This window comes from Zalophus californianus, chromosome 10 (assembly GCF_009762305.2).
Source record: "Zalophus californianus isolate mZalCal1 chromosome 10, mZalCal1.pri.v2, whole genome shotgun sequence".
Taxonomy (NCBI): domain Eukaryota; kingdom Metazoa; phylum Chordata; class Mammalia; order Carnivora; family Otariidae; genus Zalophus; species Zalophus californianus.
In genome coordinates this window covers 24,914,102-24,941,055 of record NC_045604.1, presented here as the reverse complement: position 1 = coordinate 24,941,055, position 26,954 = coordinate 24,914,102, and the positions used below count along the sequence as shown (strand labels likewise).

Genomic DNA, 26,954 nt, shown 5'->3' with positions numbered 1-26,954 from the left:
GCCACTTTCTCTCCACTAGCATTCAACTTTTCTTCTCTAACTGAACAAGCTAACTGAAGACATATATAATGTAGTATCAATTTATTTTTTTAATCTTATTCATTATGCCACCTTGTTCCAAACAGTCTTTAAGAGAGGTTAAAGAAAAAAAAAAATCCAAATCCAAAACCAAACTGTTCCACATTTGGTCCATATTCACCCACAGCATCCCAGGGCTGATCATCAGTCAGTGTGATAGACTTTTGGAAAAATTTTCCAGGTACTAGTAATAGCATTTCCTGAAGTTGGATTTGATTTACAGCAAAGGATTCTGCTGATGCCCACAGGTCATTTCTCTCTTATGATCCATTATGAGTTTGTTCAACCTTGAAATCAGTCACTGAGGCCCCCTCTTGGGGTACATAACGAGGCAGTTGTTGCCCAGCATGCATCCTGGCTAAATAAAATTGTAGCTGACTCATGTCTGCAGGTGCATGTGGGGTACAGCCTATAGAGCAAGAGCGGGAGCTCGAGAGTCAGCCTGTCTGTCTGAGTTTGAGTCTGGCCACACCTCTGACCGTTATGTGACCTTGGACAAGCTGCTTAACCTCTCTATGCCTCACCTGTGTCATCAGTGAAACCGGAATAATAATATCTACCCTGTGGGTTTGTTGTGTGGAATAAGTGAATTAAATCTGTAAAGAGTTTAGAACAGTGTCTGGTACATGGTGAGCACTCGATAAGTGTTAGCTCTTGTGTGTTATACTTTTCCATTTTTGGGTAAGAAAAGTGGGTACAATAAAAAATTAAAGGAAGGCTGGTCATTTTTACAACAAAACTTTATTTACAGAACCGCAACTCAGTCTGTTTTGGTATCACTATTGACAAAATGCGTACAGCTGAGGTATTACTAAGGCGATACACTGATTTTAGCTGTACCTAAAATCACAATCCAACACCATCCCAGTTTCCTATTTCTGTGTGGCTCTGAATGCAGCTTAAAACAAAAACAAAATTCTCTTTATAATGTATAATGGCTTAAGCAAAACACTTCTTTAGTTTTTTTCTATTTAAGGGTTGGAACTGAGACTACACATTTAAAATTTGCTATTTACAGAGAAAGTCCTAGAGAAGAGAATAAAGATGGAGGTTTAGTTGATCCGCTTTCATAACACAATAACCAGATGACTTTAGAAGAATGTAAATAAATAATGTTGCTAAACAGTATATATTGATAATTTTGTGACAAATTCATTTACCTAACATCGTGCTGAGGAATTAAGAGATTTTCTCCATAGATTTTAAAGATTTATCTTATTCTATTTGCTGATTCACAAAGCCTTGTTCCATTTTAAGGAGTTTTCGTCAGTATAACGCAGGATAACCAGTATCTATGGAAACCTAACAGCTTGGTTTTTAAAAAAAATTCCTCTTAAACTTTAATTTCCAGTTGAGCTTGTCATATGTATGCATGGTAATATGCATGGATATATGCTTGGTTGACATACACACATGTATATGTACGAATGCCCTTTATTCAAGAGTATAAAATTAACAGTATCTGGTATCTCCTTGTAAGAAAACTTCCCCAAGATTGTGAGGTAGTTGAGTGACACATGAAATAATCTTCTCCAACCTGAATTTAAGAATACACCTTTACTGGGTTGGGGGGCGGAGAGAGGAAGAGGAATCAGTAGAAGAAAAGAACTACAATGGCTCAAATTAAATTCAGGTAATGAGACTGAGATAGCAAATAAATAAATCAACAAATGTCCCATTTTCCCCCCAAAAAGAGAAATCAGTAGTAAATCCTTACTAATACATTTAAAGTCAATTCATTAATATGTATTTTACATAGGAAAGAGTCTGAATATTATACATATCATTATCCCTCCCATTCATCGAATACACTCCTCTGCTGAGATATCTAATGTGTCTTCATCTGTATTTTCCTCTATCTCTGGCAAGTTGCCCCAAAGTAGGAAGTTTACACCTGAAAAGAAAAATCATAAAATTACTTAGTGCTGATTACTATAACAACTCAGAATATGCTATGTGAAACGTTATATGTTAACATTCTTATATGAAACCGTAGTGTTAACAGTAAAGAGAAAAGATATTAAAGAATATACCATAGATAAAAATATCTGATATCATTCATCTAGGGCAGAACATTTTTTTTAGGCCCTTTTAAGCAAGTGCTTGAATTCTAGAATCTTCGAACTCCAAAGGATCTCAATGGTCCATTTCCTTAAACCCTGCCCCCAGGTATATTATGCCATAATCACTCTACACTGATAATTTTCAAATCTATTTTAATGATTTTTAAGGATGGAGATCTTGCAAGATTATTTTAGATTAAGTGTCTCTTTGGAGGGTACAGGGAAAAGGCTTGAAATAAGTCTCCTCATCTCCTCAACAAGCATGGAAGTAGCTGGTGGCTTTTTTTGTGATTAAAGAAAGCAAGGTTTTGAAGCCAGTTATGATATGAACTGCAGGTGGGTTTTAGTTTGGGGGCTATGAAGGTAGACCTTTAGGACCAGGTTGTAGCTGCCAATACAATAAACAAAACAACAATCTAAAGCTTCATAATGAAAGGACAGATTTCATACTGAAGACTCCAGTATAGTATATAGTAAAACACCATACACATGATAGAGGATCATGAGATGGTTTATTCTGGGCGCGTACTATATCCTATAACTTGAAAATACTAAATTGGGAAAAATACCATTATTAATTGACTTCTAGGAGAGCCAATGGAGTCCAACAAGGAAAGCAAATCTCACGCTCTGCAGTTGTCAGTGTGGGCACAAGGAGGACTCAGTAAACTCTGGATACTCACTCCACACACACTGAGATAGTGGAATGAGCCAGGGTTTGGAGATTTGGTTTGAATCTAGTCACTGGTAATAGCCACTACTACCAGTACACCATGGATGTACTACCTTTACTACAAATGTGTGTAACTGCAGACAATATATATTATTTTTTGGGTGTATTTAAATTTTTTGTAGTGTGGCATTATATGTAGCTTTTCTAATTTGCTTTTTTTCATCCAACATATTTTTTTTTGAGACTTACCTATATCCATATGTATAGCTTTAGCCCATTTCTTTTTATTTCTGTATTCTGTTGTGTGAATTAAATATGTATACGGCAAATATATACATATATAGCAGATAGAGCACATCTCTCATTGCTTCCTAACTGCCCATTTTGCACAGGAACTCAAGGAAATATGTACAAGGAGGTGCACTGTTGCATTGCTGAAACAGTGGAAATAATCAACCCTCTTGGTTGAGATACTAGAATCCAATCAGGCAAGAAGTTAGCATCTATTTCATGCTGGGGGGTGGATACAGATATCTCTCCTATTATTTTCTGTAATTTTTGTGTGTGTGTTTACACTGTTTATAATAAAAAATATTTCCCCTCCAAGAATGAACAGCATTCTGCTTCTGGTAATATGGCATTGATGAACTAACAGGATAATAAGGAATTACTAGGCCAAAACCTAAGGGATAGTTAGAACCCATAAAGGTAAATGAGGGCTGAAGTCAATTCGCCTTTGAGGGCATTTGCCAATCCCAGGGAATTTGAACCGAGGTTTCTCAAGCATCCTCAGGAAAGTTTCGGGAAATCAGGTCGACGTGTGAAGCCTAGCCTAGAACACAGACCTGGGGCCCTTTCAGTCTAAACATTCTAGAATTTCATAAAGCTTGTGTATTTATTCCTTTGATGCTGCTGATTCAGGTGATTCAAGGACAGTCCCAACATCATGAGAAACCCTGTTTTATACCAAGCCTCTAGAAGGTCTTACTTTAAATCACAATATTAGGGTTACAAAGGAGAAGTTTGATATTCTTGGAGTGAACACTCAGAGACATGAGTAGCTTGGCACAATTGGTTCAAAGGAGAAAAAATAAACTAAGAGATTGGATCTGACAGAAGGAGCACCTTCCTTTCTCTGTTAAGAAGGGAGGAAGGAAATCCTGTGATACATCTGTTTCTCATGGATTAGATTCAATGTGAATGGAAGAATGCGGGGCTTTTATCTTTGAAAAATTGACAAATATTAAAAAGTAAATCAAAATGGAAAAAATCTCCACCCTGTGTTTTGAATTCTGTGAAGCAGGAAAAATAGTATCAAAGCAGAAACTTCCTTTAATGTGTCCCATGATCAACACAAATATAAAACTGGAGGCCCAAGCTAGAAGCTCATATCTCAGGGGAGCTCAGATAAGTCCTTCCTCAAAAATGGCCTTCTGAACATCCTGAAGTCTGAAATTAAGACCTGCAAATGATGGGTTGAGAGCTACAATTGAACGCCAGGTAATTTAAAAAAAAAATCAGAGTCTATAAAAACCTATGCCTAATTGGCAGGTTTGAGGACCCTGAGAACCTAGCTTACAATTCATGATCTTTAGTCTGTGAAGGCAAATCACCCTTAAGAAAAGGAATATAAGGAATATATTTTAAGTTCTGAAGAAGATTAAAACACACATCTAAAAACCTGAGAGTATTAGTGCCAACCTGGATTGTTGAGTTGTTTAAATTGTTCCCACTAAAAAAATCCCTTAAAGGTCAACCTGGTCTCTTGTGTAAATAGATACTAGACAGAGAAGACATGTGTCCTACAACAAAACTGCATGGCTCCAGACAATATAAAATGTATCATGTAAATATCCTTTAAAGAATTGGTTGTATGTTAAATAGTTAGTACAACATACTGGTATTAAATATTTCCCTCGAATAAAATTCCATCATAATTTATTAATATAGATGTCAAAATGTCTGTTTTTATCCTGGAGCAACATCACCAAGTTCAAAGGTTACCTAGCCATCCTCCCTCCCAGCTCCTCACTGCCCCAGCCTCCCCTCCCTGCTTTCCTACACACACACACACACGCACGCGCACACACACACACACACACACACACACACGCATAATTGACCATCAAATCTAAAATCTTCCAAAATTCCCTGGAGTTATAATAGGTATCAAGGCAACAATTTAGAGCAACTAAAATATTAATTTAAAAAGACCGAGAAGAGCCACCTTTGAGGCTCTTGTATACAATGACAACAGCAGAAATGGTGATGAATTTTGGCTAGTAGTTTCCCTAACTGAATGTTTGGGATAAAAGGACTCAAGTTTCACTCTTTCAACCCAGGTAAGAGAGTTTCAGAGGGAATCCTAAAACGATCTATTGAGAGTTTCACTCAGGTATTGATAAATAAATGTTAGAGAAATTTCTGAGTCAGTTGTTTCTTACCGGTAGAGTCTAGTCTGTTAATATCATAAACTGCCTGGCTGTGAAACATCCAGAAGTGTCCATTGTTGCAGGAAAGAAGGCAGGAACAACATGGAACGATCACATGATAACCTACAATGTTCCCACTGAGACAGAAGGTAAATATAATTAGATACCACCTAATAACTGGCCATATAAGCATTTTTATGTGCTAAGGTAAATAGACCATATGAAGATATCATTTCCTCCTAACAACCTCCATTGTAGGACCTTTGGGATAGGAGTTACTCCGGTGATGTTAAATTTGACAGGCTCCTGCCAAATGGGAAAATGGTCTTTCAGTTAAGTGAAACAATACTAACACATTCTCCATTTCTTTGCTAGTATTACTCTGTGCATTTTCCTTAAGCTAGCTTCTAAATGCCATGCCCTAGGGTTGTGATATGTTCTGTAAAGTACCCACAACTGATGTGCTGTGCAGACACAATACATGAAATCAACTCAGATCTGTGGGTAAAAAGGTTTTTGCTATGCCCAGGACTGCAGCAGGTTAGGTTCTTCTGTGTTCTAGTTCAATGCCAGCACCTAAAAACTGTTTCAACAGATGGAAGAGTAGGAAGACAGCATGAGCCCCTGTAAACCAAACACAAGCTGGCTGCTCTAATTTTAGTCCCGGTGTTTTGAAGGAATTCAGAAATAAAGCAAATCCATAGCTTCTAGAGAAAGTTGCAAAAGTTTTTACTGTCTTCAAGATTATCCATCTGATTATAAGTACCTAATTCTTCCACAGATTTTTTTTTTCCCTATGTGGTCACTATTAAATAGAGTGAATATACAGGGAATGTTTTAGCCAGTGCTTTTTCTTTTTTTTAAATGACAACACGAACTACTTATACCTTGGGTTGTAAAAATTCTTATTATAGCTTGTTTCCTCCCTGTGAGATGTGGGAGTCAGTCATTTTTGTGAGGCCCTATAAAAAAATACTGTAAAAGGTACCAGCCTACCTAAAATATGTCTTCTAATCATAATCTGCTTGAAAGGCAAACAAATGAAAGGAAGTTGTTCTTGGACTGGGACTGACAGTTATTTGTAAGACTATACTGCAAGAGTAAATTCTATGGCTTTAATCATCATCTATATTCATTCACTCATTCAGCTCATGTTTATTGAGCATCTACTATGGGCCAGGTACTGTTCTAGGTGCTGAGAATCCAACAGTAGACAAAGTCCTTGTTCTCATGGAAATAACATTCTAGTAGGGACACATAAGATCATTTTGATCCCCTGTTAAAACCCCTTCAGGGGCTTCCCATTGGTCAAAAATCAAAACAAAAAACCCCTTCATACCAAGGTCTAGATCTGTGCTATCCAAAATGTGGCTATTGAGCACTTGAAGTTTGGCTAGACTGAACTGAAGTGTGTGTAAATAGAAAACACACAAGATTTCAAAGACTAAGAATAAAAAATAAAATGTAAAATATTGTGTTAATAGTTTTTTATGTTGGTTACATGTTGGAACAATATTTTGGTTATACTGGGTTAAATAAAATATACAACTTAAATTAATTTCACTGGTTTCTTTTTTACTTTTTAAAATGTGGTTATTAGAAGATTTTATTTATTCATTTATTATTTTTTAAAGAAGATTTTAAATTACATATGCAGCTTGTAGATTTCTATTGGGCAACGGTTCTGACTATATCTCTAACCTACTCATACAATTCTCTCTTGATGTTCACAATGTCTCAGCCAGGCTGGCCATCATCTTCTTATTCCTTGAACATGTCAAGCTTCTTCTTGCCTTGGGTTCTCTGCACTTGCTCTTCCGTCTGCCTAGAACATTTTCCCTTGGGGTCCTTCTCATCCTTTTGGATTCAATTTCAATGTTACCTTCTCATGAGAAGGCTTCCCTGAGCATGCTACCTCAAAGAGCTTTTATCTGCTCTCCCAAACTATATTATTCTCTATCATTTATTATTATTATTTCCTTTGGAGCACTTTCCATCCTATTAAATATCTTCTTCTTCTTCTTTTTTTTTTTTTTTAAGAAGGCTCCACGCCCAATGCAGGGCTTGAACTCACAACCCTGAGATCAAGAGTCACATGCTCTATTGACTAAGCCAGCCAGGCACCCCAAACTTTATCTATTTAAAGTAGGCTCCACACCCAACATGGGGCTTGAACTCACAACCCCGAGACCTAGAGTCCTGTGCTCCATTGACTGAGCCAACTGGCAGTCCCCCACACCCTATTCAATATCTTATTTATTTAAATATCTTACTGATGGGGTGCCTGGGTGGCTCAGTCGTTAAGCATCTGCCTTCGGCTCAGGTCATGATCCCAGGGTCCTGGGATCAAGCCCTGCATCAGGCTCCCTGCTCAGGGGAGCCTGCTTCTCCCTCTTCCACTCCCCCTGCTTGTGTTCCCTCTCCTGCTGTGTCTCTCTCTGTCAAATAAATAAATAGAATCTTTTACAAAAATAAATATCTTACTGATTGCCTTCCCACTAGAATATAATGTCTAAAAGCCAGTGACTTTGTCTTACTTATTGCTATATTTCTAGCCCCCATATCAATGACTAGCACATAGTAGAACTTCAATATACAGTTTGAATGAATGAAAGAATGAATTTAAATCGTCATTAGCACAAAAGAGTTTGAATATTAGGATTATAATTTATAACCCAAACCCCATTTAAGTGTAAAAAAAAAAAATCTCAGCTTTCTTCTCTCTAAAATGGGACTAATAATACTCAAGTCTGCCCACCTCTTAAAAGATAATAGTAATAGTTTTCAACTGTGTCATAATTTGTAATCTATTAAGCCTTTTAACATTCATAACACTCTATAAACACAAAAGATAATTAAATTTCTCTCTTCTTAAGTTGGAAGATAGTTTGTGTTTTCTTAAGATATAAATTAGACAAGGAAACAGAGGTTCAGGGGTTCAGAGGTTTAAGGAGTTTACTTGAGATCACATTGAGAGTAAGAGTAGGGCCAGGGCTCAAACCTGATTTTTTATGATCATAACTCTATTGGTTTTTTTCCCTCCTAAACTATGTTGCCTTTTTCTGAAAATGAAAGCAGATATTTGTCAATGCACTTTGAAAAATTGTAAAATCATATACAAATGTGCCACAAGACCCTTTTAAAAAATTACTCTAAATAACAAATGGGTTTTCAATGGCTCATTGCATGGGTTATAACCAGTGCTCGATTCAGCCCACTGAACCTTTCTCCGTGCTGTGGTGTTAACATCCATCTTCCAAATGCAGGGCTGTCTAGAATCTTGCCAAAAAATTACCATTTTAAACATGCGATGTCCTTCAGTTTACATTTGCAGATTTCAGTGAAATAGCATCTTCCAATGAAGTCCACAGCACTGGAGAGAGAAATGTGCAGAAATAGTCAAGGTACTTTTTAAAAAAATGTTGTAAAAAGCACATATAATGTAAAATTTACTAACTTAACCATTTTGTAATTGTACGGTTCTGAAGTGTTGTGTATTCACATTGTTGTGCAATGAATCTCCAGATCATTTTCATATTGCAAAACTGAAACTCTATACCCGTTAAACAACTCCCCATTTCCCTCAGCCCTCAGCAACCACCATCTACTTTCTGTGTCTATGAATCTGATTATTTTATACAGTACATGTAAGTGAAAGCACATAGTATTTGTCTTTTTTGTGACTGGCTGATTTCATTTAGTATAATGTTCTCAACGTCCATCCATGCTGTAGCATTCAGCAGGATAGCCTTCCTTTTTAAGGCTGAATAATATTATATTATATGCATATACCACATTTTGTTTATTCATTCATCTGTTGATGAACAATCTACATTTGTGTTGTTTCCATCTCTTGGTTATTGTGAATTATACTGCTGAGAACATGTATGTGCAAATATATCTTTTAAATCCTGCATTGAATTCTTTTGGATATATATAACTAAATATAAACACACACTCCGATATATACACACACCCAGAACTGGGATTCCTGGATCATATGGTAATTCTATTTTCAATTTCTTAGGAACTTCCATGCTATTTTCTATAGCAGCAGAACCATTCTATGTTCCGACCAATAATGCACAAGGGTTCCAGTTTTTTCATATCCTTGCCATTAAGTGTCCTTTTGGTTGTGATTTAGCATGAATTTTGTAGGCCCAAAGAGCTGAAAGAGACTCTAAAGTAGAACAATAATATATTTTGTAAGAGTCAGTTAATACTTGTGAGCTTACCATTAATGCGACAAAACATCCATTTAAAAAATCTTATGTGTTCATTAATTCATACACATTTTAGCACATTAATGCATCACTGTCATAACCCCTTCAAGGAAGAATAGACAATAGGAAAAAACCTGGTTCTATTCTAGACTCTGGTCTAACCTCTAACAATTCACCTATCTGAGCCCTCATCTTATTGTTTATTACATCTATTGCAAAGGTGAATGGGTTAATATTTTAAATTTGTGTGCATGTGTGCATCTGCGTGGATGCGCTACTAAAAAGAGAAAGCCCTAGACAACAAATCATAGAACCTGTGCAATAGTAGGTTCTAGATTTATTGTCTAGGGCTTTTTCTTTTTGCAACACACACACACAACACACACACACACACACACGTACTCAAAATAATAACCCAAATATCTTTGCAGTAAGTGAGAGCTGTTGGCTTTGCCATTAGGCATGACTACACTTAAACCACTTCAGAAAAGATTTCAAGAAAAGGAAGAGTTCACAGTTTGGAGTAGATTTTTAAAATGTTCAAGTTTCTATCATCGCAAAGTTCATTTTAAAGTGTTATGATTATTGGCCTGCTTCCTCTGGCTCTGTGTCCAAAGACTAGCTGTTCACCCATATTTTATCTCTTTCACTTTAATGATAAAGACCCAAATTTTGAAAATTAGGTAAGGGCATATATATGCTGACTATGGAAAGAGAAAGTACCTTTTAGAGCCAGAAAAGGTATATTTGAGTGAAATAAAATGGCTATTCTTCCAAATTGGTAGAAAATCCTTAAGGATTCTACCTACAAAAGTGGGTAGTGTCTGAAAACAGAATTTAAGAGGATTTAATTATGCAAACAAATGCATGGTATCTGAAATAGTGGACAAGGATTGTTTCAGAGCTAAGTCTCCATTTCATCGCATACATCTATTTCTTGCTCATTAGGAGAGAGATTTTTGAGAAAAGAACACTAACTTACATGGACAATGGATCTGATTCACCCTGCCAATTGCAAATAATGGCAGAAAATTATGAATATTTTTTGGCCTAAAACTTCATGGATAAAAATGAAAAATTTAGTGACCTCTTTTCTCTAACAACACAGAAAATCTTGCCTGACTTTACCTATAGTCTAGGGTCTAGGTCATGGACTTGATCCAGTGAGATGGTTGGGCAGGGCACAGCGCCAGGGATTCAACTTCAGGGATGCGGTCACATGACTATAACTGAACTAGAAGCATTACATCAGGACTGACCACTCTGGCTAAACCACAGACTTTGTCCAGACAGTCTGCCCACTTGAGTTATACTCCAAGGGGATCATCAGACTGTTGGGAGTGGCTGGAACACCAAAATGATAACCTCCTTGTTGACTCCCAGAGGTCCAAAGCATACACTTTTCCCATTTAGTTAAAGGCTACTGGTTGCCCGCCACTAGCATGACTTACTTGGTAGGAGGGATGTCTGTAGAGAAAAGGTCTATTTCAGTATCAGCCAGCAAAACAGCCTTCATTCCCCTAGAGCTGAGCACTTGTTTACAGAATTTGCAACACAGGATGGACACGCACCGGTCCTTGAAACTACAAGTGCTGGTAGACATGGCGTCCCGGGAAGGATGCGGTGTGGGATTTTGAAAGAGGAGACAAGAGCAGTCCCTTTCCTAGTTTGATTCCCCCAGGTTAAAAATCAAATTGCGAGGTCTAGAGCTTTTCTAAGCTCTAAACTTTAGGGAAGGAAATGAGTTCTTTTCTGTTTTCCCGTGGGAGGGTGAAAGTAATATTTATTGAGGAGGAGCAGGGCGAAGCAGCATATGTGGCTTTCCTTTTAACTTTCGGGGAAGGGAGTGGGGTTTGAAGTTGGGGGGCGGCGAGCTGCAAGGGGCCTGGGGAACTTCCCTACGGTAGGCTCCCCAGCCTCGCGTCTAAAAGGCTCCTCTACTCTTCAGCCCCCGCGCCTTTAGCAATTCCCTAAACTTTCTCCAGCAGTGTCTTTCCTTGAAAGCTCCTCTCCTAAGCCCCTCCCTCCGAGCTCTCCAATTCCTCCCCCCTCCTCCCCCGGATCACCGGCCAAGCGTCCCTACCCACGCCTCGTCTTTGGAAATCTTTCTCCTCTTCCCAGGGTCCAGAAATCCCCTTGGTTTTTCCCACCCGGACGAACCCCGGTTCTCTTCAGTCCTCCCGGGACCCTCCCCCGCTCTGCTCGCTCGCGAGCCCCCGCTTCACTTCTCTCCTGGCAGCCCCCAGCCCTCTGCGTCCTGGCTGGTTCTCGCGCCGTTTCTCTCGGTTCCCCGTCCCTCAGCTCTCCCTCGTGCCCCCCGCCGTCCCCTTGGGTCTCCCTCCGAGCGGCCGCTCCGGAGCGCGCGGTGGGGTTGGTAGGACGGGGCAGAGATCGCTTTTGGGGCTCAGTCGGCGCTGGGGCTCTGTCACCGAACGCGTCGTTTTTTGCTCCCTCTTCCGCTCTCTCTGCCTTTCCAACCGGCTGTCAGTTTGAATTGCCGGCGCCGCGCACCGATTGGGAGAACTAGAGTTCGCCTGCGTCCCGCATTGGAAGGCTCCGGAGCCTTCCCCTGCTGAGACCTTAGTGGCTTGGAGACCCTACGCCCCGCCTCAGTAACGGTGCTGTGATCAGCTCAGCTTTATGGTTGGTCGAGCTTGGCTCCGCCTCCGCCCTCATTGGTCGGCCCCGGGAGTTTTGGGCATATCCTACTTCGGCCCCAGTGAAAGAGTCAAGGCACGCCCTTCGCGGTTCTTATTGGAAGACTTTCTACAGTCCCGAGGTTTCTACTCTCTATTGGCTAAAATACTCCGCAACGCCCCTCCTCTTTACCCCGGTCCAATTGGTCGTGCTTTCCCTCAAGAGTTTGTGTTTGGCTGTTGGTTCCATTTTAACCCCGCCCATTAATTCTACTTTAGGGCTCGGCAACCCTGGGAGGAGCTTACTCTGTGACCACGCCTCGGTGGTGCTAGTCACACCTCCGAGTTTCGCTAGCTCCTCCTTCTCATTCCTGGCCTCTCGGGATCAGCTATTCCTATTGGCTACAGGCCCCATCGGTCGATAGAAAACGGGCGGTGATTGGTAAGGGGGTGGGCTCTGCTTCCCGGCGGGGTCCTGCGGAGTTGGCGGAGGCTCCTCAGGGGACTAGGGGACCGATCTGCGTAGAAGCGTGTGGCGGGGAAGAGGGGAGGAGATCTCAGAGTGGGAAGCGGAGCCGGGGGCCCGAGACCCGTCGCGTCAGAGCCAGGTAAAGGCTCCTTCCCTCTCCCCTTTCCTCTTCTCGGCCGCCGGGCTGGAGCCCTGACTGAAAAAAGCCCGGCAGGGGCGGGAAGGAGAGGGCGCGGATGCTGCTGGCGGCATCGCGTAGCGGTGCCGCCCGGAATCCCTCAGACCCCCTCCCCCCCGACCCTCTCCAAATCTTATAGTACAGCCCATAATACTTCTCAGGACTGCATCTCTCTCTGCCCTTCACCGCACAGCCTGGGACTCTGCCCTGGGACTCTGCCGCCGCGAAGCCCGCACCCAGCCCCCTCCCCAAGTCCTCTGCACACAGGCAGCCTTGCGTCCACTTTTGGGCAACCGTCGCTGGCATCACCCGTAACCATCGGCTACCTTCTGCCCCTATCTCCAAGCCCTGGCAGACAGCCGGGTTACAGCCCAGGACCCAGAAGGGTAGTTGTTCCGCACTGCTTCCGGGGCTCTTGCCCTGTCCCAGCCCGCGGCCCGCCTGGAATGGCTCCTTTTACGCACCCCGGTTCCCAGACCGGTAGCGGGTCCCCCAAGTTGCTAACATCCTTACGTTTCATGTAACATCGTGGCCCACGGTAGTCTCCTCACCCCCCCCCACCCCGTACCCTCTCTCCACCTCCCAAGCGTGTGCTGAGGCTCCAGTTAACTCCGGCTCCCGTGCAGCCTCTGGACCCCACCTCACACCCCCCTCCCCGCTTCCTGCCCGCCTGAACCACCACGCCGCCTGGGCTCCCTCTTCCTCCGGGCGCGGGAAGTGGGAGACACCGGCGGGAGCCCCCCCCTCGCCCCCCCCCCCCGCCGCCTCCTGACAAGGAAAGGGTAAGGGGCGACCAAGGAGGGAAGGTAGCCGCTGCGGCACGGTGGGGAACAAGACTCCCGACTCCGCGCTCCCGCTGCTTCCCTCCCGCCTCCCGGGCCTGGGCCGGGGCGGGATTTCCTCCGGCACCTCCTGGTGCGAGGAGTCGGGACTGCGACCCTTCCGACCCCCCCCCTCCTCCCCCAACCTGGGTCTGGGTGCGGTATCAGGGATCTCTGGGCAATGGTGACAAAAAATATCGGGGGTGGCATTTGAGAGTCACTCTCGTTCCTGGCTTGGGGGAGGCGGTGGCTGCCTTCCGTCCCCCGCCCCCGGGTTTTCCCGACTCCGACCCTAGCTTCTAACCCGTTTCCTGCTTCTGTCGACCACATTGTTTTCCTGGATGTGCCCCGTGCAGAGCAGGCTTTTTCCTGCAGGTCTCCCCCCCCCCCCCCCCCCGCCGACCCCGCCGAAACATTTTGCTGCCAAGAGAAGCTAGTAACCAAAAACAAAACAACTGGGAGGAGGGGCGGGAGGGGAAGAAAAGTTGTGCCCGGGTGGCTTGTCCCTCCCTGGCTTTGATCCTTTTTGATGTCCAGGGAGTTGCCCCGGCCGGGGGTCAGGGGCCGCGTCGGAGCCACTGCCGAGAGTGCTGCCTTCGGCTGGCGGCTGCCCAGCGCTGGCGGGGCTCGGAGGCCGCCGAGGTGCCGCAGTCCCCGCCCGGAGCCCCGCGTTCCCGCCGCAGTCCCCACCCGAAGCCCGCGCAGGCGGCTGCTCCGAAGTGTTTTCTTCCAGCCTTAAAACAACCCGGAGGGAGCTTCCTTCCTCCGCACCTCGCCGCGCCGGGCTCTGTGGGCCGGCCGGGCGGTGTTTGGCCGAGATGAATGGGCCCAGGCCGGGCTTGGAACGACGTCCCCTACCCCACCCCCGCCGCGATTAGGATCTGCGCTGGGACTGATCGCCCCCTCCCCTTTTCCCTGCATTTACAGGCAAGTGAACCGGAGCAAACGACTTCCGATCCAGTCTGCGCTGCTGCGGCTCCCGTTTGGGATTTGATTTGCAGCATCTTCGAGCCTGTGCAACAAAAAACCGCGAAGCACGCCCAGCCCTCCCCGGCACCCTTTTACGCACCCACTCCCTCCCGGGGACACAGCTGGGCGCGTCCACACCCCCGCACCCCCCACACCATGTTGTGCGGAAGGACTTCCACTCCCTGCCTCTGTCGTTGATGTCAGACCCCAGGCCAGCCTCCGGGCGCTGCAGTTCTCCCGGCTAATGCTGAGGCTGCGGCTCCGGCTCTAGCACAGGAACCAGCCGCCGCCGCGCCCGGCCCCAGCGCCCACCGTCTGCATGTGCCCGCCGTAGCCTTCTGCCCAGCCCGCAACCCGCGCTCCCCGGAGCGCTGGAGACCACCGCGGGGGGCCCCTTCTGCTCTTGGGAGAAGCAGTCTTGGAGGTATTGATTTCGGTGGTTGGATTTTTCCCGTGGATCTATCAATTCACAATTTGAATTTGGAAGAAAGAAGGAAAACATGACGTCTCCGGCCAAATTCAAAAAGGATAAGGAGATCATAGCAGAGTACGATACTCAGGTCAAAGGTAAGGGCTTTGAAAAATAGCATAATGCATATGCTCTGTGGACCATTGAGGCATGTATTTCCACCCTGATTTGCAGGATGTTCATTTCTTTGGGTGGAGCAGGTGGGGGCAGGCTGAGCCCAGGGGTGGTTTCATAGGTGGGTTTGAGCCTCCGAGGGATGGGCTGTGCCAGGGGCCACCGGCTCTGGAAAGGAATTTTCAGAGTGGGCTTTAGGTTTGTTCTGTAGGGCTGGCCCTGATTTTGGCAGCCCTCTCCCCCGAGGCTAGATAGGATGGGGGGAGGGGCGGGAGGTTCTTGGAGAGAGAAAGGCGGCAATTTGCCTCTGGGTGTCTGGGTCAGGTTTCCTTGAAGGACAACTGAAATCTGACAGGTGTTTGGGAATTTATTTCTGAGATTGAAGAGGAGTCCAGGTAGGGAAAGGCAGCCTTGAGAAGGTATACCATTTGGGGAGCCCTGGGAGAGGTGGGGGTTTTTCCTGAGGCACTATATCAAAAGGTGACATTTGCTATGGCATCGGACACAGAAAGTCTGTGGCCACCTTGGGTGCACCTTGTACCTACCAGGTCTCTGGTTGCCTTGCATTCAATCAGAGATCAGGGAACCAAAAGAATTAAGATCATTTCACACCCTGTCTCCGCCCTCACCTAAACGTGAATGGAGTTGGGATGTTAGGGTTGCTGGGTGGTGCTGATTCTGGAGAATGGGAAGACATAATTGTTTAACCCTTCTGTGTTGTCACCCTCTGCTCCAGAAGCCTTGCTTTTAAAGGCCCAGTTCCGTCTGCAAAAATGTGAAGGGTAAAGCAAAATGTGGCTAAAGAAACCAGCTGACCTGTCTGCACATTTAGTTGACTACCTGACTTGGTGCATGAATCAGAGCCCATTCCCAGACAACCTTTTTTAACCAGTCATTCCCATAGGAGGGTTCCCGCCTGTTAAAGAGCCCCAGGATGTGTTTGTGCAAGGCACCGTCCCTTCCTGGGCAGCCACTGGGAAGAGCCATGTGCTTTAGCCCATTGAGACTTAAGCTGGGGAGTGGGAGAGGTGGGTGGCCTTGAATGTTACACCACATGGTTGGAGCTCTGGGTTTTCCTTTGTTTCAGAGTACAGAGGGAGGGGCCCCTCCTTCTTTCCCTGCACCAATGCAAGGAGACCTTTTCCTATCATAGAGGACTTGGGAAGGGCCATGTCTCCCTTCTAATGATCGCCCGGGGTGGGGATAGTGTAGAGCTTGAAATGGGCAGCTGCCTTATCTCTTGGAAGGTTGGAATGCAGTTTGAAGTCCCCATTTTGCCTGTAGGATCTTTTTAATGTCATCAGCTTGGTCAATGCTAGAGGTGCCCTGAGGGACCTTTTCTCCACTTGGCTGCAAATATTGGTGGGTTTATTACAGAGATGGGGGAGTTGATTGATTGATAGCTTCAGTTGAACAGGGATTGGGAGAGGTGTGGTTGTGAGTTATAATTGAGGTCTTGGCCTCTTGTCACTGTTCATAATCTGGGCCTGTTTTTGTAAACAATCGGCCACTGGCCTGTGTCCTGTCCAGATGCACTGTGTTCTGCTCCTGGAATCTCCCTTGCCATTTTAACCAGATATGTCACCCTGTTTTTTTACATATCCTATTCTTAACTGTTGCCATAGGGAGTGTTAATAACTTTGACTTTCCCAGATTTCTCTCCAGAAGCACATCATTTGACTAAGGTGCAAAGTGATTTTACATGTTTATTTTTTGGAAGGTTCAGGGCTGATAGGTGTTAATAGAACCCTGTCTGCTGATTCCTATTGGTGAAAGATTTCTCACGAGTGTCTCAGAATTGAACACTTGTGTATTTACAAACATTGCTCATTGAGATGATGTAATGCAGTTGGCTATTTGGGGTTTCTCTTCAGTCTTGCCGCAAGCAGGGGACTGTTTTGCTTTGCTCTGATATTTTCACTGACAGTCTTCAGGATCATAGAATTTTATAGGTGGCCGAGCATGATGTCTTACTCAGAGAAGGTGCCTGATAAAAAACTGATTTAAATGATTTAGTCCCTCATTTTATAGTGGAGGAGAGTACAGAGAAATTAAGAGGCTTGTCCAAGGTCACACAACTAGGTGGTGGTAGTTGGAATGAGAAGGAGGTTACCGACTTCCAATTCTCTGCTTTATTCTTTTCCTACTTACCATGAAACATCATCTGACCAGAATAGGAAACAAGAAATCCGTAAGAAGCCCAAATCTGTCAATGAATAATAGCAGTAGTAATAATAGTAATGGGTGACAGTTTGGGTGCTCATGATGTTCCAGCCTGTCCCAAGTGCTTTATATGAGTTGTCTTGTTTAATTCTCACATCAACCAGGAAGGTAGATATTATTTTACCCCGCATTCACTGCATGAAGAAACAGGCTTAGAGAGGGTGAGAAGCCTTCCCAAGGTCACACAGCCAAGCCCGGGCAGCTCGACTCCATTCCCTTATTTGTCAGCCCTTTATTTAGTGCCTTCTGTGTGTTCTAGGGGCTGGCGACAGAGCAGTGGACAAGACAAAGACCCCTCTCTTACAGAGCTTATGTTCTAGAACCCAGGTTCTTCGTGGAAGAGCATCGAGATTGGAGACAAAGGACCCGGGTTCTAGGTTGGCTCTGCTCCCCCGCTAGGTAGAAGCTGTCGGTCAGAATTCCGAGTTTCAGGTCTTTATGTGTTACATGGGACTGGTACTGCTGCTGGTCCTCTCTCACAGATGCCAAGATAAAAAGAAAAACTGCCCTTTTGGTCTGGTGGTGAAGAGCACAGGTTTTTGAGTTGAAGGGACCCAGCTTTCAAATCTCAGTTCAGTCACTTGCTCACCTTGCCCCTTGGGCAAATTCCGTGACTTATCCGAGCCTTAGTTTCCTAGCTGGAAAATAGGCAAAATACTGTGCATTTCCTGAGCGGTTGTGAGGAGTCAGAGCATATATGAAAATCATTTGGTGTGGTATGTGTGCTCACCCGTAGTGCAGTCTGCGCCCCTCTTAGTGGGCCTGGCTTCCTGCAGCGTTGGGCTAACCATAAGGCCACACTGCCCATTCACCCCCAAGGCACCAGCTGTTTCACGATGGGGCACAAGTCTGGGAATGAAACTTGAGTTCTAGTTTCGGTTCCTCCAGTAGTGGTGAAAGGTATCTTAAACCCTGTAGACCTCAGTTTCCCTTTCTGTAAAATGAACAGGTAAACTGTCTAATTGTTGGCAGCTGTTTTGTATTCTCTGACCGGCGTCGTGGGTTTTGCCTTTTTCGGTCAGAGATGGTTTGAATCCAGTGGACTCGAAATGGACTCTGCGGTATCGTGTCTAACCTGTGGCTTTTGCCTCCCTTGATGCCACCTGCTTGCATGTGCCCGGAAGGGCTTCTGAGGCCCCAGCCCCAGCCCTCCCCCAGCGTGCGTTTATGAGGGGCGTGCCTCCTTAGTCCGCCTGCCCTGTAGCCGCCTTCTTCAAAACCATCATTGTTTCTGGTTTGTGGGTGTTCAGATTCCTTTGAAAGTTCATGCCTCTCAATGTCTGACTCGAAAGCAATAATATTCTTAATGCTTTTACATGGCTCTTTCCAATTAATGAAACGCTTTCATATACATGAATCTCTGGAAAGTCTTGCCAGCCCTGGTCAGGTTCATGGTCATAACCTGAGGCCTTTTGGCCGGTTGCCTGTGAGCTTCTTTCAAGACTGGAGCAGCACAAGGTGGTGGAGTGCAAGGCCTGGTTACTGGAGGTGATAATCTGGGTGGCTTCGCATCACTGCATAGTTTCCTGGCTAGCTGTCGCCCTCTCCTTACTCAGGACCCCCTTTCCTTTACCCTCGCCATACCTTGAGTTTTTCTAGTGCCCCAGAAAGCTTGAGATTGACAGTTAATGCAAATATTCCAGGAGGAATCCTCTGAAACAGAGTGGCACTGTGCTGGGCAGTCAAATTTTCTTCCTTGAGAACATTGGGGGTCTTGTCCTTTTTTTTTTTTTTTTTTTTTTTAATGTCTTAGAAGGGCGGTATGTGTGCAGCACAGAGCTGAGAAGTGAAATTCTGTAATTTCCATCTGGAGCATTTTGATAGAAAAGCCTCAGGCCTTTGCCTGGAACAGTTTAACCCTTTAGGACCCTTTTCGAGCAGGAGATGAAATTTAAAACTCCACACATATTGTGTGTGCACACACACTTGGGGATGTGGATTGCTGGTATTTAAACAAGCTTGTTCCCCTGGGAGGTCTGAGCGGTTCTTCACTCATGCCAACAAAGGTCTTCTCCGAAGCTTCTTTCCTCCCAGCCCCCACTCCCCAAGGGAGCTTTAAATATAATCAGTTTGTGAAAAGCTGCAGTAAAACATCTCCTTGGAATCCCCAAGCAGATGCTATCATCTTCCTGCCAGATGATTGAAGGCGTCTCTTCCCTTGCTCAGGGAAAATAGGACTCTGCAGTCAGCTGAACTCCTGGAAGGAAAGGAAGCTCTGGGAAAAATGGAGCACTCTGGATGTCAGGGTTGGAAGACCAGGAGGAAGGTGGTGGGCAAGGAGCTGGGGATGCCGTGTGCTGTGCAAAGCAGCAGTGGCGAGACCGTGTTTGTGAAGAGCCCTCTTGCAATTTCAGGCATCCTCTTAGGGCACGGGAACAGAAATATCTTCGGAGAAGCCCATCTGGTGGTTATGACCACATCGTCATGCACTGCCCAGGTTGGAAGCCAGGACGAGGCCCAATCATTTCTCTGCTGTGAAGTTTAGAGTCAGACCCGGCCCTGATCCGTAGGGTCCACACCCTTTTCAATCAGCAGGTGCCCAGCTCCTGACTCATATGTTCCCATTGTTCACTCCCGATAAACATGGGCTGCCAGTGGTACCTGTGGAGCCCTTCTTCCGGAAGAGACGTTTTCTTCATGGGAATTGTGCCTACCTTCCACCCCAGGCCTCCGAGGGCTTTGTTAGGAAAGTATTAGGTCATGTGGCAGGGGAAAAAGAAGTCAATATGTAGATCTCTGCTGGTAGTAAAATGCAAGGGAACAGTTTTAATTTGGTGTCAGCTACAGAATTGGCCTTTTAGGGAATCTGGGAAAGTCACCTCAGAAATTGTTTGATTGAAATATCAACGAGAGCACTTAAAAAACATTTTTAAGAATTACAAAATAACACCTTTACTGATTTTACAGTAATGCGTAGGAACTTTTGTCTCTTTCATGGTGGGAAAATACAGCGTGAAATTCACTCTCTGAACCATGCTTTAGTGGACAGTTCAGGGGCGGTTAGAACATACCCATTGTGCAAATGAGCACTACCATCCATCTCCAGAACTCTGCATCTTGTCAAGTTGAACTCTGTCCCTATTAAACAATTCCCATTTGCCCCAACCCTGTATCTTGGACTGCTCTAGGTACCCCATATAAGTAGTATCATGCTGTATTTGTCCTTTTGTGATTGGCTTATTTCACTCAGCGTTAAGTCTTCAAGTCTCCTCCATATGGTAGCTTTTGTCAGAACTTTACTTACTTTTTAAAAGCTATTGTATGTGCGTACCACATTTTGTTATCCATTCATCTTTCCATGGACGCTTGGGTGGTGTCTACCTTTTAGCTGTTGCAAATACTGCTGCTACAGGCAAGTTTTACAAGCCTGTGTATGCATTTCTACATAATCTTGTGTCCTGATAAATCTTTTAAGAGTTAAGATTTAAATATACATGTTCATATGTTCATATTATGAGTATATACTTATGTTCATAATATGAACATTCTATGTGGATAACAATTTTAGACCTTTTAATAATTACATGAATTACTAAATTTTTATTGTATTTTTTAACAGCTTTATTGAGGTTTAATTGACATGTAATAAACCACACGTGTTTAAGGTGTACATTAGGTAAGTTTTGACATATGTCACCCATGAAATCATCACAATCAAGATAAGTGAGCAGAACCGTCATCACCAAGAGTGTCTTCATTATAATGTCATTAAATGAATAATATAATAACCACATTATAGAAATGACATTAACTTAAAAATAAGTAAAAGCCAGGTATTACCAAATTTAAAAACTATTTAAATAAATAGTGATCCAAGCTACCAAGCTACCCAGATTGGTTCCTGGAAATTTTATTTATTTATTTATTCATTGCCTTAGTGAATAAAGACAAACAGTCTCCTAGAGAAGTTGGGTTAATAATTGTGCCTTAGCCATTACTATGTGTTTGTGGGGGGAAGGTACAGGATAGAGGGAACGAGAAAAGGAAAAAAAATCTTGGACACATTAGGCGTTGATTCCGAGTGACAGTATCTGTTTTTCCTAAAGACCTTGCTTGAACCAGTCCCTAGGGCCTCACACTTCTTCTGAAAGGGTCACAAGTGAGCCAGATGCCAGAGGGTGGGGCTGGGGGGCTCCCCTGGGAGATCTGCTCAGAATGCCATGAATATGGCTTATTTCCTCTCATGATTGATTCCCTGCTGAGAAGAGACCAGCTTCCCAGGTGAACATTCACTTGGTCCTCAATCTTAGTCTCAATTTTATCATCAACCATATCTTTCATTTTACTGTAAGAGGACTGGAGGCCTGTCTGGACTATTTGCCATACTTGAAACACATCTACTATTAACTACCATTCTGCTGTTTATTTGGGGCTTACCATGTACTTATGCTAAATACTTTACATAGATTGTCCCTAATCCTCACACTAACCCTAGGAGGAATATATTGCTCTTGTCCCATTTTGTTGATGAATAAATTGAGGTGCAGGCAAATCAGTGCCTCGCCCAGGGGCTGCTGCTGGTAAGTGATGGGACAGGAATTAGGACCTGGGGCTATCACGAGAGTCTGAGTCCGAGTGCTGTTCCTGGGGTGCTGCTTTCTCCCCACCCAGCTCCACAGCTTCACCTGCTGAAATCTCACCCTGCTGGGTGCCTTCCTTGGTCACTCTTGACTAGAAAGGACCCTTTTCTCTGGGATGACTCACATGGCACTCACCTTGTACCACTTAAGTTCTAAATATGTGCTTTCAGCCTTCTGTCGTCTTCTAGACTTCAAATGTTTTGAAGTTGTGTAGTGCCACCCAAAGAACGCAGGCTTTGGGACTGGCCCTCAGTGGGAACCTTGTCAATGTCACCTCCTTGCCCTGTGGCCTTGCTCAGGTGACTCAGCTTCTCCTCCAAGCATGCTCTCCTGTGACGTAGAGATAGCAAGACCTACCTGGCTGGTTTATTGTGAATGTGTGTCAAGTGTATGGCAAATTGTAAATGCTAAATACGTAGCTCTTATTATAGGGGACCCTTCGGGTAGGAGCATGTCTAGAACAGTATTGTAGCCCTAAATGGTGGCTCTTGGTGAACATTATCGAATATGATGATGAATGCAGAAGTGTATGACCTGAACTACTGCAAATGATTTTTAAAAAATAGTTTCTTACTTTGATCTTGACAATATATCTTATACAATACCACCAAGGTGATTTAAAAAAAAAAAACAAACACTATTATGCTAAGATTATAGCATGGAAGACTATTTATACCCATCATTTTGCTCTTACCCTGCTTAATTTTATACCATCACAAAGCTGAATTGCCCCTAGTTAGTTTCCTTACCATATTACATTATTTCATGATTCTTGCTTTATCCATGCTGTGTCCTCTCTTTGGAATGGATCCTTTTCCTCAAACCTGGAAAGCTCAGTCATCCTTTAAAAGCCAGCCCAGATGCCACCACCTCCAGGAAGTCTTCCCTGCTTGTCCCTTCTCTCTGCACAGTGATCCTGTGCAGGATGCAGAGCGGGATTCCTCTACATCTGCCCTTGCTTTCTGCACAGGGTTAATTAACACACCCTGAGCATTTCCTCAGCAGTGTCCTGGTGCTTCTATTACTGCATTCCTTCTATTACATTGTAATCTCTTTGTTTACATCTTTTTATTTATAACTCACTGAGCACCTTGGGAACAGACCTTTTAATCACTGCCATGTGTCCAGCTTCTGGCACAAAGAAGCACTAAAAAATGCTTGTAAATGGAACCAAACGGTTTCTGAGTTGAGGTGGGATATGACCTGCCATGCTTCTGCCTTTCTCCCGCTACTCCAGTAAAAAGGCTTCTTCTTATGTTACTGTTGTTTGAAATTCAGAGTGGATCAAAACATGGTGAAGACTGTCATTATGGAAGGGCAGATACATACTGTATAGCACTTGGAGGCTCCCCCGGGTGGGGGGGTGTTTTTCCTTATTTACTCCCGCCTCTACCCTCTTTAAAATCACTGCCCTGGAGCTCTAATTGAGTTGATCAAATTTCGTCAGTCATGTTTCTTGCCTCGGAAACCAAGAAAAATATTAACTCTCAAATTGCAGAGCGTAAAACAAAAGTAGGGTTTTCTGTAATTGAAGCAAAACAAATTCTACATTTGTCCAGGATTTATCATTTTAAACAGATATTTGAAGTCGAAAGTTGAGAAAGTTGAGGTCTATTTTAAAACAGAGTTGACTCAGCAAAGGGACTGTTGTGATACTTTTTTGAAGCATGGGTTTGGAGAGAGATGTTGGCTGCTTCGAAGCAGCTGTATGATCTATGGAAGATGGGGAGGAGAGGTCCAAAGGGAGAAACAGGGAGACTCTCCCCTCTGATTTTCAAGTCATTTGGTATTCAGTAGCCTTGACCTTGTTTATACATTGTGAATGAATGGTTCTGAACTTGAAATTTATATTTGTGAGGAAGGAAAAACAGCTGGGGAGTGCTCCTCCTTCATTTCTGTGTGTGTATTTTAAGATGCCATCTGTTAGCGAGAAGGCAGTCTTTTAAAATAACCTTTTCTTCTAAAGATGCACTAATCAGTGGGCAGGTGACCTGAGAGGCATTATGAAAGTTGGGACCTTGTCTTTGCTCTCTGATCCCAGATCCTGCATTTCAAATCACAGCTTGGTGGGCAGGGTCTGAGTGCTCTCCCTGTAGAGGATGACCTCACCAGCCCTGGGCGTCTGGGTAGCCAGGGCTCCACAGGAAGACAAGGTACAGAAAACAAAGGGATCCAAGATCATGAGCTGGCCAAGACATGCCATGCCATGCGCTTTAAGAAATACATCCTGTTTCTAAAGAGTTGGCAACAGTTTCTCCAAACATCAGGATCCTTTAGAGATCTCCCTTTTTCACTCGTCTTTCTCTTGTGTTTTTATTGATTGATTGATTGGGGTGGAGGGTATTGGGCCAGAACTTGTTGGATGAGTAAGCTGCTCTTTGGGGAGGCATCTTGACTGAGGTACCTATTTTGGAGCAACACTCCCTTTGGGTCATCACAAATTGAACTACAGGGTTCTGTGCAGGGAGAATGGTTCCAAGGGAAAGAGTGCCATTTGGAGGCAGAAAGTTTGGCTTTTAGTTTGGCTTTACCATTTACCACTGTGATTTGGGGGGTAACTCACCTCAGGTCTCAAAGACCCGAGACAGTCATTCTTGGCCCTAGCTAACAATTGACGAAGATGATGGTTGCTAGCATTTATTGAGTGCTCTTTATGTTTAAGCTCTAAGTGCTTTACATATATTAACTCATGAATCTCCCAACAGCCCTACGAGGTAGGTGCTTTTATGGTCCCCATTTCACAGGTAAGGCACTGGGAGGCTACCTAAGTTACTCCAAAGCACACAGCTGCTAAGTGATGGAGATGGAGAATGAACCCAAAGTGATTTAACACTGTTGTAGTCGATAGTTCTCATTTCCTAGGATCATGATGCATAAAAGAGTTCATGCCGTGTTCTAAAGTCTTTCTGGGACACACCAACTGACCCCCCCCCCCCCTTGGTTTTCTCATCTAGGAAATTTGGGCTTGAATCAGAAAATTTCTAACGCCCTCCCAGCTTTCATGCTTATTCTTATTCTTGTTTACTTAAGATACTGAAGATGACAGTTTTGCCCCTCTTAAGCAGGCACACTTGTAAGAACGAAACCCGCTATGTTCTCTGAACTTCGCTCTCCCCGGTCCCAGAGCTTGCTCTGTCTGCCTGGCTGATGCACACATACAGGACAGAAAGAAAAAGGAAGTGGGGTGATTGTCTTTAGTTACGATTTAAGAAATAGGGAAACGGGAGGCTTTTAAATCCCTGACATCTGGGCTGGGACAAACTAGGGGGAGGCCATGTGGATGTGGAACCGGACTAGGGTTCATACAGACATCTGGGCTATGGGGGAAGTGACCTCGGGCTCTCCGAGGATGTAGGATGGTGTCTTGCCACTTGTACCCCTCTTCATGGGGTAGGCCCTTTGTCAACTAAGGGATTTGTGTGGGGATTGTGATGAGGTATGCTGTAATATGGAGTTGAAATGTTTTCGCGTTTGTGTTTGTTTTCTTTTCACCTAATGAATAGGCTAAGAAACAGTCTGCTGTTTTTAAATGAGTACTGTTAATAATAATGACAGCTCATATTTTTATCATTACGGCACTTAGAAAAAGATCATTCACAGGGAGGCAGGGACGGTTGTAGGATAATGGAGGACTAGCTGCATAATGTTGGACAAGTCCTTCTACCTTTGGTATTACCACCTCAGTGGGAAAGTAGAAAGATGGATTACTAGTTCTTTGCTTCATCATTTTTAGGACCTGGGACCAAAAACTGGTTATTATAAAGTGAGTTGCCACGTAGCGTTTCCATGTTGATTATTGTCCCGAGGGAGGGATAGAAACCAGAGAATGGCTACCATAGATTCTTCCTGCTCATCTCTCCTACTCCTGGCTTAAAGTTTTATCTTTAAACGACATTAATAGGCTGTGTGTTAGTCATTGTTGGAGTCGACTGTGCTATATCTCTTGATCTCTCTTATTTATTCAGTGATTTGTGGTGATGTAACTTATCTCAGCTCTTTGCCGTCAGCAATTTTCAGTGAAACATTGAAGCATTTTGGGTAGATGGTGTCTGTTGCTTTGATTAATGAGGTTCTTGATCTGGATATTTTAAGGTGGGTAATGACACAATTTAAAAACACCTAGTATTCCTTAAAACTTCAGTAGCACTCCCACTGCCAAACCTGAAACCGATTTGTACCACTTCCTTTTCTTTCTTCCTTTCTTTCTTCCTTTCTTTCTTCCTTTCTTCCTTCCTTCCTTCCTTCCTTCCTTCCTTCCTTCCTTCCTTCCTTCCTTCCTTCCTTTCTTTCTTCTCTTTCTTTCTTTTTTTCTCTTTCTTTCTTTCTTTTCTTTCTTTCCTCTCTCTCTCTCTCTCTTTCTTTCTTTCTTTTAATGATTTTATTTATTTATTTGACAGAGACACAGGGAGAGAGGGAACACAAGCAGGGGGAGTGGGAGCAGGCTTCCCGCCGAGCAGGGAGCCCGGTGCGGAGCTGGAGCCCGGTGCGGAGCTCGATCCCAGGACCCCGGGATCATGACCTGAGCCGAAGGCAGTCGCTCAATGACTGAGCCACCGAGGTGCCCCCATTTCTTTCTTTCTAAGAGTCAGATGTGTGCATGTGAGCTCTTATTTGCTCTTTTGACCGGGGAGCAGGACTGCTAGTCCAAAATGCCAGCTCTTCTGTATTCAGCAGCAAAAAGAGTTAATCATTATCTAGGTAGAAACAGAAACCTCCCAAGTTTTTAACCTGCTGTGGCCCCACATCTCCTCCTGACTGCTCCTAGAAGACCAGGAGCTTTTGGGCACAGCTGTGTACACACACACACACACACACACACACACACACACACACACACACACACACATACACGTGTCTCTCTCTCTCTCTCTCTCTCTCTCTCTCTCTCACACACAACTTAACGTAAAACGATGTCACGTTTATGAGAGTTGGAATTCCTTGGGAGGGATACTTGTGTTCTGTAGGCTCCGTGGACACGATGTGATAGCAGGCCTATCTGGCCTGTGGAGATTGCAGATAAGAGCGT

The 26,954-nt window shown here is 44.2% G+C and overlaps 2 protein-coding genes across 11 annotated transcripts in view; one reads left to right on the top strand and one right to left on the bottom strand.

Annotated features, from left to right (window-relative positions):
- Positions 1-837: 837 nt before the first annotated feature.
- Positions 838-11,923, bottom strand: FAM72A (family with sequence similarity 72 member A). Of its 2 annotated transcripts, XM_027610056.1 has the most exons (4): positions 10,921-11,923; positions 8,542-8,619; positions 5,259-5,383; positions 838-1,972 (listed from the first exon to the last, which is right to left on the bottom strand). In XM_027610056.1, the coding sequence occupies exons 1-4, from the start codon at positions 11,070-11,072 to the stop codon at positions 1,878-1,880; spliced, it is 450 nt and encodes a 149-aa protein (XP_027465857.1). In that variant the 5' UTR covers positions 11,073-11,923; the 3' UTR covers positions 838-1,877. The 2 variants fall into 2 exon arrangements, with proteins under 2 accessions (XP_027465857.1, XP_027465858.1); XM_027610057.1 differs by lacking the exon at positions 5,259-5,383.
- A 660-nt stretch (positions 11,924-12,583) lies between these two features.
- The window catches only part of SRGAP2 (SLIT-ROBO Rho GTPase activating protein 2), a 227,266-nt gene continuing 212,895 nt past the window's right edge, over positions 12,584-26,954 (top strand). For all 9 annotated transcript variants that reach the window (XR_003522906.1, XM_027610048.2, XM_027610047.1 and 6 more), the window contains exons 1-2: positions 12,584-12,713; positions 14,501-15,109. Coding sequence is in view for 8 of the 9 variants with exons in the window: in XM_027610048.2 (XP_027465849.1) it covers positions 15,043-15,109 (67 nt within the window). In the remaining variant the exon portion in view is untranslated. The remainder of the gene's footprint in view (positions 12,714-14,500; positions 15,110-26,954) is intronic.

Excerpts from the sequence above, each read along its gene's own strand:
- FAM72A (XM_027610056.1), bottom strand. The coding sequence starts at position 11,072 with ATGTCTACCAGCACTTGTAGTTTCAAGGACCGGTGCGTGTCCATCCTG. Across the intron at positions 5,384-8,541 it reads GACATCGCATGTTTAAAATG|TGGGAACATTGTAGGTTATC; the intron begins GTAATTTTTTGG and ends CTTCTGTCTCAG. Across the intron at positions 1,973-5,258 it reads TAACAGACTAGACTCTACCG|GTGTAAACTTCCTACTTTGG; the intron begins GTAAGAAACAAC and ends TTTTCTTTTCAG.